The sequence below is a fragment of the Pelophylax lessonae genome, assembly GCF_965119305.1.
Source record: "Pelophylax lessonae genome assembly, chromosome: 2".
Taxonomy (NCBI): Eukaryota; Metazoa; Chordata; class Amphibia; order Anura; family Ranidae; genus Pelophylax; species Pelophylax lessonae.
The window spans coordinates 219,583,918-219,598,110 of NC_138769.1; the positions used below are offsets into that span (position 1 = coordinate 219,583,918).

The following is a 14,193-nucleotide window of genomic DNA, read 5'->3' on the forward strand; positions in this document are numbered from 1 at the left end:
ATTCATAAACGATATCTTTAGAGCCTTACTTGATGTCTGTGTTGTGGTATATCTGGACGATATACTTATTTATTCACGATCCTTGTCTGAACATATAAAACATGTAAGACTTGTGTTATCCAGATTACTCACACACAATCTATACGTGAAACTAAAAAAATGCTTATTTCATAAAGAAGAAGTATTATTCCTAGGATACATCATATCCAAAACAGGAATCAAGATGGATATGAGTAAGATATCCTGTATTCAGGATTGGCCTATACCAACCACCCGCAAAGCACTACAGCGATTCCTTGGATTTTCAAACTTCTATAGGAAGTTCATCAAGAACTTCTCTGCCATTGTGAGACCTCTCACACAACTCACAAGTATTAAGAAACCATTTAAATGGTCAGATGAAGCAAATGAAGCTTTTCGCTTGTTAAAAACAAACTTTACCTCTGCTCCCATACTACGCCATCCAGACCCATCCCTCCAATACATTCTGGAAGTAGATGCGTCAAATATGGCAGCAGGAGCAGTACTCTCCCAACGACCAACGAATACTTCACCACTCCATCCAGTCGCCTTCTTCTCTAAATCTCTAAGCAGCCCAGAGGTGAATTACCCAGTGGGTGAAAAGGAACTGCTTGCTATAAAACTGGCTCTGGAGAATTGGCGACATCTACTTGAAGGCACCCGATTACCAATACTCATATATACAGATCATAAAAATCTTCAATATCTTCAGACTAACAAAACCCTCTCCCACCGGCAGGTACGATGGTCACTATTCTTCCTAAGATTTAACTTCCTAGTGACCTACACACCTGCAGACAAGAATAAAAAAGCGGATGCGCTATCACGATTAACTGAAGATAATTGCTCCGAAATCCCTTCCGTTCCTATAATACCCTACAAGCGTATTATTGGGGTTGTCCGTTCCTTGAAGGAAGAGATTCTGCACAGTATAGGTTTGGATTCACCTCCACCACAACTAAGTGCTGATGCAGAAGGCTTTCTCTACTACAACGACAAACTCTACATACCCCCTACTATGCGCACCAAGATCTTGGAATTGTCACATGATGTGCCTATGGCAGGACATATGGGTATGACAAAGACCCTTAATTTGCTTACCAGGCAGTTTTGGTGGCCTGATATGAAGACATCTATACAAAAATTTGTCTCTTCATGCAAAGTCTGTGCCAGGTCCAAAATTGACACTACAAAACCATCCGGTCTACTATGCAGTCTACCAATACCCCAGACTCCATGGGAAGTTGTGTCCTTGGACTTTATAGTAGAACTACCACCTTCCAAAGGATTTAATACCATTTTAGTGTCAGTGGACCATCTGACAAAGATGGCACATTTCGTTGCTATTCGCAGACTACCTTCGTCCAAACAAACAGCGGAACTACTGATGAAACATGTCTTTAAGTTACATGGAATTCCAAAAACTCTTTTGTCTGACCGTGGATCACAATTCATCTCCAAGTTTTGGCAAGAACTATGTTACATACTACGAATTGAGCGAAAGCTCACTTCTGCCTACCATCCTCAGACCAACGGACAGACTGAAAGAGTCAACCAGTGCATCGAGCAATATTTACGTTGCTGCACATCATACCTACAGGATGATTGGGTGGATCTCCTCCCTCTGGCAGAATTTGCCTACAACAACGCAACCCATAGTACGACCAAACAGAGTCCGTTCTACTTGAACTATGGGTTTCATCCCACTATTCTTCCACCACGCATCCTTCCATCAAGTAACCCAGTAGCCTCAGACTATCTTACCCAAATAAAAGACTCTCTGGGTTTATTTAATACTACCATCTCACACGCTCATAGTCAACAAAAAAAGTACTATGACCTTCGTAGAAGACCTTCTCCTCAGTATGCTATTGGGGACCTCGTTTGGCTATCAACAAAAAACTTAAGATTAAAGATCCCTAGCAAAAAGCTTGGGCCTCTATTCTTGGGACCCTTCCCAATCAGGAAACTTATTGGAAAAGCTGCAGTACAGCTCACATTACCAACAGACCTCAAGATACATCCCATCTTCCATGTGTCGCTACTGAAGCCCCATGTTCCTGACCAAGGAATAAGGCCTACCATCCCACCTCCACCTCCTGTACAAGTTGAAGGCGGAGAAGAATATGAGATAAAGGAGATTCTGGATTCTCGTATCCACAGAAGAAGACTCCAATATCTAGTACGATGGAAGAACTATGGGCCCCAAGACGACACCTGGCTGGATACCTCTGATATACATGCCCCTAGACTGATTCGCAATTTTCATGCTCAAATACCCGGAAAAACCAGCTCTAGAGGCCTTCAGGAGCCGGCCTTAAGGGGGGGGGGGGTACTGTAATGTTCTGGTACCTCCGGTACCCCTTATTTCACTTCCCATTCATGTATGCGTCCCACCATTCTCTTTTGGTAGGTGCGCATACACCTTTAAGACCGATGCTGTCATCACTGAGCGCCGCAGAGTGGCTATTTCAACCGCCGGCGTTCTCACTCACATGTTCGTTCAACCTGCCTTGAAGCTCATATGCTCACAAGTGTACCTCGCTGTCAGAACCTCGCTGTCAGAACCTCGCTACTGATCCCTGTATCCCGCTACCGGATCACTCGCTCATACCGAACCTCTCTACTACTGCTTGCTATTAGTGATAAGTACCCCGCAGGGGAATCCTCCATAAACCTTCCTACTAAGCTTACACTATTTAGCTCTGCATATTAAGGACTGTTGCTATCATCTGCACTATTGTTTAGATTGCTAGCTCTTGAGCCTACTAACATCTATCCTTGCACTGGGTTAGTCTCTCCTGTATGTCATCTGCTATCCTACCACCTACTACCATACATGATTGCTAACCTATCTGCATCCTACCTGTTACCATCTATACTCTCATGAACATTTCTCTCAAGTGCTGTTCACCTATTATCACTGTTCATACCTGTCTCTTTAGCTCATCACCACTATACTGCTATATACATCTATCACTCCAGGAACATCTTATTGAGTGTGTATATTTGTATGCTGAATCAGACAGACCACAGTGATGAGTCTTGGGAGTTGGAATTGGTATTTCAACGTATCTCTACATGACTACTGAGTGGAGTTTTTCTGCAGCTGCAAATCCATCTTGTTTCAGAAAACGCAGGAGCGTTACATCTACTAGCCTGCCTGCTTCACTGAAGACTACTGACGACTTCCCTGCCTGGGGTAAATACCCGCTCTGCTAGTAGCAAGACTTAAAGGCACTTGTGCCACTCTGAACTCCTGCGCCTTCTGTTCCCACTACCAGGGGCCCAGAGTTAGAGGTGTAAGAGAGGCCTTCCTCATCATTTCAGGCTCTGCTACCACGTACATGATAACCTATTGCAGGAATGGGGTAATAAGGATTCTTCCTTGATTGCATGTAGATGAAATTGTAAAAAGCAGCTAATTCACCTCCAGCCTGTCTACCACTTCACACCATACCTTCACACCAAGACAATGAATAGCTAGGCTAGCCAGAGAAGAACTGAATGTGCTGCTTTCAGTCTGATTCAGCTTACAGTACCTGTGGACTGGCTTAATAGATATTGGAAAGTTTAGTGAGAGCATTGCTCAGATTAGAAGATAAAAATTGAGGAAGTAGTGTTCTGTCAGGATGTGCTGAGTAAATTTACAACTGAAAGCTCACAAGATAAGCAGAAGAAATGAACATAGTTTCTAAAATGTCAGTATCCTTTCCTTTTATAACATGTAGATTGATTTCTTATATGTAAGTCTGAATCTAGCACTGAAAGTCAAAAGCTGTGAACCCTATCCCCAGGTTAACCAAGACCTTAAAAGTTCTAGCCTCCACAGTCACTACTCTTTTAGCATTCAATACCCCCGATTGCAGCAGACAGATAGGAAGATCTTTAAGATTCATAGGGCCTTGTGTCAAATACCTACAGTACTGTGCAAAAGTTTTAGGCAGGTGTGAAGAATTGCTGTAGAGTAAGAAGGCTTTCAAAAAAAATATATTTTAATTGTTAATTTTTATCAATTTATACAAAGTGAGTGAACAGAATCAAAGTCAGTGTGGGTTCAGGAACAGTACTGATGATTTTTAAAAAGGTAATGTGTGTATGTATATGTGTGTGTGTGTGTGTGTGTGCATGTATGTGTGTGTGTGTGTGTGCATGTATGAGTGTGTGTGTGTACAGTACTGTGAAAACATGTTAGGCAGTGCGAAGGGATGCTGTAAAGTAAGAAGGCTTTCAAAAATGTATACTTTATTGTTTATTTTGATCAATTTACAAAATGCAAAGTATGGGAACAGGAAACTTAATGCAGCAGATGAAAGACACATCATGCTTACTTCCCTTTGACATTGGAAGATGTCCAGCAGTGCCATCAGCACAGAACTGGCAGAATCCAGTGGGACCCAGGTACATCCATCTACTGTCCAGAGAAGTCTGGCCAAAAGTGGTCTTCATGGAGGAATTGCAGCCAAAAAGCCATACCTCTGACATGGAAACAAGGCTAAGCAACTCAACTATGCTAACAGTATAAAAATAAGTGTCTGCGGTAACAGTGAAGCATGGTGGAGGTTCCTTACAAGTTTGAGGCTGCATTTCTACAGACTGAGTTTGAGATTTGGTCAGGGTCAATGGTGTGCTGAGTAATATAGGCAGATACTTATTAATCATGTCATACCATCAGGGAGGTGTATGATTGGCCCCAAATATATTCTGAAGCCGGACAACCTCCATACATACAGTACATAGGCAATGTCATTAAGAAGTATCTTCAGCGTAAAGAAGAACAAGGAATCCTGGAAGTGATGGTTTTGCCCCCACAGAGCCCTGATCTTAATATCATTGAGTCTGTCTGGGATTATTGAAGAGACAGAAGTATTTGAGGCAGCCTACATCCACAGAAGATCTGTGGTTAGTTCTCCAAGATGTTTGGAACAACCTACCTGCCGAGTTCCCTCAAAAACTGTATGCAAGTGTACCTACAAGAATTAAGACTGTTTTGAAGGCAAAGGGTAATCACCCCAAATATTGACTTGATTTGGATTTCTTTTCTTTTTTTTTTTTGTTAACTGCTAGAAATAAACTACTAAAACTTCTATTTTTGAAAGCCTTCTTACATTACAGTATTTTTTTTACACCTGCCTAAAACTATTGCACAGTACTCTAGATCTTATTTTTTTTACAATATCTTGTACTATATAATTACTAACCTTCTATGGAAAATAACTGGCATACAGAAAAGCTCCCTCCTTCCAAGAACGTTACATTTCCTAGAAGACTTTTTCTAACTTGTCTGCAATCTACCAGCATATTGTATAAATGTTGCTTTCACTTCATCCCTCCCTTCATGCTTATTGATAGCACTTCTATTCCAATAGGCCAAGTGAAATCTTGAAATCCTTCAATCAGTGACATCAACCTGATCTCAGTAGTGTTGCATTGCCTCCAATCTTTTGATTGTTAGTGAAATGCAATGGAATCAATAGGACACAATTAGAGAAGATCTCCAGTCTGCAGGATTACATTTTTAAATTCCCTCTTTGCCTACTATACATTTTCTTCTCCTATTTTTAACATCTATCTGAAGTTTTCTACCTCAGAAATGGAAAAAAAAGTCACTTGACCATCCTTTATATTCAAGGATTCAATGCAAAAGATTTATTGTCATTATACAATCACAGATCACAAAATGTACGAGTTGGGAACTTTCTGTTGAGTACCCTTAGATGTTAAATTGCAGAAAATGCAGATTCTCACTTCTTCTCTATACATTGCTACCACATACACAAACACATGCCAGCTTATAATCCTTGAAATAGGTTTTATCATTCTTTTTTTTTCCCTGTTTGTTGCAAAAATTTTAAATTAAAAAAAAAAAAAATCCCTGAAATAGGCCTTGGAAGGACCACAAAATTCTTGCACTGGCAGCATCAGCTGCCATTGTTAGGTACATACATAAAGGGCAACTCAAATCTAGCTTCCACATCCTAAAGCAAATATATTAAACTTGTTCCTGACCTCTGTCACAGGTATTGATAGCTGCTCATGATTAATAACCCACTGCCTGTTTTAAACTTAAATGACAGTGGAGAGTGGGTAAGTAATGATAAGTCACTGTTTCTGTTGATCATGTGTTGCCAGATAGCTGGAAATGGTGGAAAGTGTGTTGCTCGTCTTTTTCAGAAATTTTATATGAATTTCATGGCCTCCTAAAAACAGCAAGTAACAGTATACAGAATGACTACCATTCTAAAATGATAAAGCCCAGGAGAAAATGGCTTTAGCATACCCATTTGCATTTGCCAACAAAAACCATACTAGTCCTCTGAACACAGTAGAGGGGAAACAACGAAAGGGCAGTATGAGTTTGCTAGAGAGAGAGAGACAAAGCTCAAGGTACAATTTGAAAAATTGTACAATGTGTATCTAAACCCAAAGCATTTTTTGGTTTTGAATGGAGCATGGAAAGGTTAGAAGCTCTGTCAGGTTTTTTTTTTTTGGCTTAAAATGTACTTCCATGTTTGTGGCCAAATTGAGACAAGACCTATTTTATATTTCTTACATGTCCCCATTGACATAGCATATTTAATTAAAATTTCATTGCATCTTTTCAGAGGCTCTTTTCTTGAACTTCCAGCACAAAAAAATCCTGCTTAGCTCTGTTAGTCTTAGTTTATGAGGGTGCTGGGAAGTTTTGTTAGCCATGATTAATATTGTGTGTATTGTTCAGGCAGATCTTTTTTATCAGTTGAAAATAGATTTGAACTCTGTATGTTCTACGTAAGGGTTAAAGGTTTAGAAGCTAGGCTTCTTGCATCGTAATGAGGACAAACTTGGGAAAGACTCACATATAGTGCGGTTTTCTCAACTCTGACTGCAAAAAAGTGTAAATGCACTTAAAAACATGGGTGCTCAACCTGTGATTCTCCAGCTGTTGCAGTACTACAAGTCCCGTGAGACATTGCAAGGCTGACAGTTACAAAAATGACTCAAAGACAGAGGCATGATGGGACTTATAGTTCCCCAACAGCTGTAGGGTCACAGGTTGAGCATCCATGCTCAAGGAACAAACTAAGACAGTAGCATAGGGTCCATAAATGATTTAAAAGAGAAGTATGGCTAAAGTTTGTTTGGTCAAACTTTTCGTGTAGGTGACAGGAGTGCACTTACTTTTGCACTCATGAGACCCAGAATCAGCTGACAGTGGGCTAGAGCCCACTGTTGGCTGACATCACAGAGCCTCTCCAGACTCTGGAGGGATCCCAACAAAATGTCAGGACACACCTAGATGCCTGACCGGCAGCTGGATCGGCCTCTCATTGTGCTGCTGAGAGCCTAACCCATCAGTTCCCGCCCCCTCCCTAGCCTGGCACTCCAGTGCACTCTGGAGGGGGAGAGCACAGGGCGGTGACTATCACTGCTGTCTGCTCAGAGCAGACTGAGAACTGAGCGATTAGTGATTTTCGGTCTTAGAACCGGCGGGGGAGACCTGCGGCATTAGATCAATCCTGCAGCCATATACAGTAGGTGAGTATAGATGTTTGTTATTTTGAGTTCCCATACTTCTCCTTTAATTGTTGGAAGTTTCATAAGAGCCAACATGTGTATAGGTTTATACCCTCTTCTTCACCACCACCGCCATCAAACCAGTGAATGGAGCAGGCTTTCTCTTAAGAGAGTCACCAGATTTAAACTCCAGGATGGATTTTTCTGGCTCTATAGGTTTAGAATACTTTACCTTCAGTCTGTTAAAGACCTGATGAATGGGGGAGCTTTGAACCCCCTAAATAGGTTTGATTTGATAAAATTACGAACTTCAATAAAATTATACCACCTGCTTGGCACTTTTTAACCACCTTAGGAACGGAAGGTTTTACCCCCTTAATGACCAGGCCTTTTTTTAACTGACAATTGCGTAGTCGTGCGATGCTGTACCTAAATAAAATTGATGTCCTTTTTTTCCCACAAATAGAGCTTTCTTTTGGTGGTATTTGATCACCTCTGCAATTTTTATTTTTTGCGCTATAAGCAACAAAAGAGCGACAATTCTGGGAAAAAAATATATATATATTTTTTACTTTGTGAGATAAAACATTCCCAATAAAAAAAAATAAAAAATCTAATTTTTTCATCATTTTAGGCCAATTTGTATTCTGCTACATATTTTTGGTAGAAAAAAATCCCAATAAGTGTGTATTGGTTTGTGCAAAAGTTATCACATCTAAAAACTAGGGGAAAGATTTATGTCATTTTTATTTATTTATTTATTTATTTTTTACTAGTAATGGTGGCGATCAGCGATTTTTAGCGGGGCTGCGACATTGTGGCGGACAGATTGGACACCTAATTGACACTTATGACACTTTTGGGGGGATCAGTGACATTACTATATTGATCAGTGCTAAAAATATGCGCTGTTACTGTACTAATGACACTGGCAGGGAAGGGGTTAACACCAGGGGTGATCAAAGGATTAAGTGTGTCCCTAGGGGGTGCTTTCTAACTGTGTGGGGGATGGACTTGCTGGATAAACACAGAGACCTATGTTCCTAAATAGGGATGATCGAACTTTTCAAAAGTTCGGGTCGACCAGAACACCCGAACTTCCCGAAAGTTCGGCCCATTTTTTCAGAACCCCATTGAAATCAATGGGACCCGAACTTCGGTAATCAAAAAACAGCCATTTTGAAGCCCTAAAACCCAATAAATGCCCCTAAAAAGTGCCTAGGGTTCTGGGTCATGCCCCAGGGACTATTAATCACACAAAAAAAAGTTCTTCAAAATTGTCATTTTTGATAGGGAGCCAATTATTGAAAAAATTATTGGGAAAAAAAATGAGATTTCTTTGGATTTAGTGTCTGAGGGGTCTAAACAGTGTACCTGTGAAGTTTCAGCTCTGTAGCATGTCCAGAACCAGAAAAAAAGTTTGTTTGTATTAGAATTGCAATAGAACAGGATAGTGGCTCCGCTATTTTCACACCTTGCCGGTTTAGTAGCAGGCGTTTTTTTGGGCATTTTTTGGGGGTCTTTGGAGGCAGGCATAACATCAGAACTTCTGTGTAGGGGTATATATACAAACACAAATGTATGTATATATACACATACACATATATAGGTGTGAAAGTAGCAGAACACTATGCTTGCACTAATGAAATAATTAACACCCATATGGCTTCTCTGCTATAACACCTATATATGTGTATGTGTATAAATACATATAAGTGTGTGTGTATATATACCCCTATACAGAAGTTCAGATGTTTTGCCTGCCTCCAAAGACCCCCAAAAAATGCCCAAAAAAACGCCTGCGCCAAAAAAAACGTTTGTAGCTGGCGTTTTTTTGGGCACTTTTTGGGGGTCTTTGGAGGCAGGCAAAACATCTGAAATTCTGTATAGGGGTATATATACACACACATATGTATTTATACACATACACATATATAGGTGTTATAGCAGAGAAGCCATATGCCTGTTAATTATTTCATTAGCGCAAGCATAGTGTTCTGCTACTTTCACACCTATATATGTGTATGTGTATATATACATACATGTGTGTGTGTGTGTATACCCCTACACAGAAGTACAGATGTTTTGCCTGCCTCCATAGACGCCCAAAAAATGCCCAAAAAAACGCCAGCTACAAAAACGCCCAGGTGTGTTTTTGCAGCAGGCGTTTTTTTTGGGCATTTTTTGGGGGTCTTTGGAGGCAGGCAAAACATCTGAAATTCTGTATAGGGGTATATATACACACACACTTATATGTATTTATACACATACACTTATATAGGTGTTATAGCAGAGAAGCCATATGCCTGTTAATTATTTAATTAGCGCAAGCATAGTGTTCTGCTACTTTCACACCTATATATGTGTATGTGTATTGTGAGTTCGATTAGCTCGGTGGCGGGTATGGATGACCCCTTGGGGGGGTTCGTTAAACAGGGAGATAGCCAAGAAGTGGTTGAAAACAACAGTGTAAGGTTTTATTCTTGCAATTTTCTTCACACAAGTGCAAGCTTCAAAAACAGCATAATTAAAAAAAAACATAAATAAAATAAATCCTTGCCACTTTGGGCGGCTACCTTCTCACATACAGGAACCTACCCACGGTGTCTGTCTCCAACCTACTGTTGGGCAAACTTTGCTGATCCTACAGCAGACACTCAATAGTCCATGTTTTTCTTCACACGACAAATGTCCATTGAACATGTCCCTTTTCCTCTTCACATTGAACATGTCCCTTTGCTTGTCTCTTCACATAGCAAACAGTTCATTTATTTCTTCCACATAGAAATAGTCCAAGACCTCACCTTGAGTAGTCTTCAGTCTTAATTAATTTCCCCTTCACACAGGAAATGTCCATTGGTTTCTTTTCACATAGAAACGATCCAAGACCTCACCTCGAGTAGTCTTCACACTTGTTACCCTCCTCAGCGCACATCGCTTCAGGAGGTCTTCCCCATGCTCACACAGCTTTCAGGGGGCACACATCTGACTGTCCTCCTCTCCCCATGCCCACACAGCGTCAGGAGGCAGCAATCCTTAGACTTCCTTTGGACAAATTATAGAGGCCTTCATTTCCTCATTCTGAACAGCTGAATGGTTTTCAACTTCCTGCTGGCTATCTCTGCAGCCGACACCCTATAGTAATTGGTGAATTTTCTATACCAGGTGGAAATGTATCTCCTGTCTGTGACAACATCCACAGAATTACCTGACTTCCTGTCACAGTATATATACATACATGTGTGTGTGTATATATACCCCTACACAGAAGTACAGATGTTATGCCTGCCTCCAAAGACGCCCAAAAAATGCCAAAATAAACGCCAGCTACAAAAACGCCCAGGTGTGTTTTGCAGCAGGCGTTTTTTTTTTGGGCATTTTTTGGGGGTCTTTAGAGGCAGGCAAAACATCTGAAATTCTGTATAGGGGTATATATACACACACACTTATATGTATTTATACACATACACATATATAGGTGTTATAGCAGAGAAGCCATATGCCTGTTAATTATTTCATTAGCGCAAGCATAGTGTTCTGCTACTTTCACACCTATGTATGTGTATGTGTATATATACATACATGTGTGTGTGTATATATACCCCTACACAGAAGTGCAGATGTTTTGCCTGCCTCCAAAGACGCCCAAAAAATGCCCAAAAAAACGCCAGCTACAAAAACGCCCAGGTGTGTTTTTGCAGCAGGCGTTTTTTTGGGCATTTTTTGGGGGTCTTTGGAGGCAGGCAAAACATCTGAAATTCTGTATAGGGGTATATATACACACACTTATATGTATTTATACACATACACATATATAGGTGTTATAGCAGAGAAGCCATATGCCTGTTAATTATTTCATTAGCGCAAGCATAGTGTTCTGCTACTTTCACACCTATATATGTGTATGTGTATATATACATACGTGTGTGTGTATATATACCCCTACACAGAAGTTCAGATGTCATGCCTGACTCCAAACATGTCCTCAAAAAAGCCCTATAAATGCCTGCAACAAAAAGCAGGGTGACAGGGGCGAAGCCACTATCCGGTTCTATAAGTGTTCTAAGAGAAACGATCTTTTCTCTATAGCGGTCACCCTGAAATGGAAGGGTTTTGTCACCCTGCCATAGCAGTCAAAGTCAGTTAACCCTACACTACACTACGGTCCCCTTACACTTAACACTTTCTCTACAGAAACTAGATTATTAAATCTAACTATAGTGGAACTACACTAACTACACTAGATATCCCTTTCCTCACACTGATAATTGCTAAATGACACTTTGAGAGCAGAAGTAACAGAACTGCTTCCACTCTCTTCCACAGCCCTGTATTAAAATGGTAGAGATTTCACGGGGCTATCTTATATACTGGGGGGCGTATTCACTAATGATGGGCCTCTGGACCCCCTAGTCACTCCAATCACATTCCTAGCATTCTCCTGCCCCCTCAATTGGCTTTTACTGATGGTTCTGGTCCAATCACAGGCTTTTAAAGCCCAGTTCCTGTCCCATTGCATTTTGGTCGGTTCTGGTTGCCGAATTCCGAACTTTTTCAGCAAAAAGTTTGAAATTCGGCCGAACCTTGAACAGTCAATGTTCGGGTCGAACCGATGGTCGACCCGAACTGTTCGATCATCCCTATTCCTAAATAGGAGGAACACATGATCCCTGTGTTCATCCCTGACAGAATAGCGGTCTGCCGTGTTTACATCGACATACCGCCCTTCTGTCTTCATGGAGGGTGCCCAGTGGACATTGTATCCATCTGACCCGCTGATTGGCTCCCATGTGGCCAATTGGCGCATGAGCCGCCACTAGCTGTCTCACGAAGCAACATACAGGTGTGTCGTTTTGCGGGACAGAGCAGACCTATCGCAGTAAAAGTACGGCGGCTGATTGGCAAGTTGTTAAACTGCAAAGTGCACTAAAAACTTATCTTAGACATGAGCCTGTATATGTCCCTTATCCTCCAGAGAGCAGCTTAAAAGTGATTCTTCCCTCGTACCTAGCATTCAACCAAGACATTTACCAGGACCAAAGTGATCCAGCGCCCCCCACACCCTTTTCTTCCATTACAGTTTTTTCTTGCTGTCTATTTTTCTATTAGGGAGACTCAACTTTCCTATTTATTCTGATACCACTGTCTCCGAGCAGGAAAGTGAGGGGAAATCCAAAATTTGAATTGTTACCAATATAGAAAAAGAGGGATGTTTTTTTTCTATGGGGATACTTGTTTCAGTGACAACTGTCTAAGAGAGGATTTGTCTCACCTTCAATGAGACAAAGAAAGCAAAAAATAAAACTGACATAGGTTTTAACAATTCTCTACCCTATTCAAGGGAAAAAATGGTTTGAGCTTTAGATATACTTTATTTAAACTCCAAAATTCTTTTAATGATACCCTTCTTGGTGATGTTGTTAGAATGATGGAATATCATCCCTTGCCACCTTCTGCTTAAACTGATACTATTCTTATTGTCGGTTATTTACCCTGGTTTGTAAGACCTTTATGGTCAATATAGCCAACCACTGTTTTTACCTTCAGTGTATTTTCAAGCATGTTTCCTGTTCACTACACTTTCTTTCCTATTAAAATCAAAAACACAAAAATCTAATTTATGCTGTACATTTGAAGGTATCTGTGTCATCTAGAGGTCTGTAATATAATAAATAATGTGGGCTTTACTTAAGGTTTATTTGTTTTGCAGGTCCTTAAAAGAGCATGAAGACAATATGAAAAATAATGTGGTAAAACTAAAAAGACCCGTATGCCAGAAGGAAACAGGCTGTTGTGTATAAAGACAAGCAAATGTACAGTGAAAAAAACAACTTAAAGCGGATTCTAAAGCAACAGTGCAGTAAACTATTCTTCTGCTGGCTGATATATTAGTAAATTACTTTATAAGGGTACCCAGTCTCAGGTATTTTAATATTTAGGAAATGTCCTTCCTAAATGGTTTCGCCGTATAGTCTTTGAACGTTTAAAAAAAATCTCTCAGCATCTTGGTGGCTACTTGCTTGTAATGTTTAAATAAATATATGTATTAAACTATTGGGTGAATTTGTCCTGGTATTTTCTTTATTAAAGGGAATATATTGTTTCTTTCATATTTTATATTTCTTTATTTATTAAAAATTACAGACTTAATTCAGTATGCAATAATGCTAATAGAAACTTGTTAAACAGCAATATATCACATTTTGTTCTTTAATCTAGCTAGACTTCAATGTTACCCCACTTCCTGTTTGATTTAAAAATGGCTGAAAAGTGGTAACTCTATGGTCTTTGGACAGCTGCTGTCTTTTTTTTTTTTTTACCCTGTGCCAGCCTGGCTACTAAACTTTGAGATGAGGAAACTCAGCTCAGACAATGCACTTTCCCCCTGTTAAATGCTTATCTGTAAAGTATATATATATATATATATATATATATATATATATATATATATATATATATACACACACTATATATATATATATATATATTTAAAACTATATATAGTTGCATAGTAGATAAAGTTGAAAAAAAGACACAGGTTCATCAAGTTTAACCTGTTATGTGCTTGAAAAACAACCCCTACAAGCATAGGCCAATTTACTGTAAGAGGGGATAAGATACTAAGATACTGTACATACATGGATCACCTATCGAATTTAAGAATTTCCATAAGCT

The 14,193-nt window shown here is 40.0% G+C and overlaps 1 protein-coding gene across 2 annotated transcripts in view; it reads left to right on the forward strand.

Annotated features, from left to right (window-relative positions):
- Positions 1–13,576, forward strand: part of LOC309547260 (EF-hand calcium-binding domain-containing protein 4B-like) — a 192,376-nt gene extending 178,800 nt beyond the window's left edge. For both annotated transcript variants that reach the window (XM_082247088.1, XM_082247089.1), the window contains exon 16: positions 13,229–13,576. In XM_082247088.1, coding sequence (XP_082103214.1) covers positions 13,229–13,319 — 91 coding nt within the window. In that variant the 3' untranslated portion in view covers positions 13,320–13,576. The remainder of the gene's footprint in view (positions 1–13,228) is intronic.
- The last annotated feature ends 617 nt before the right edge of the window (positions 13,577–14,193 follow it).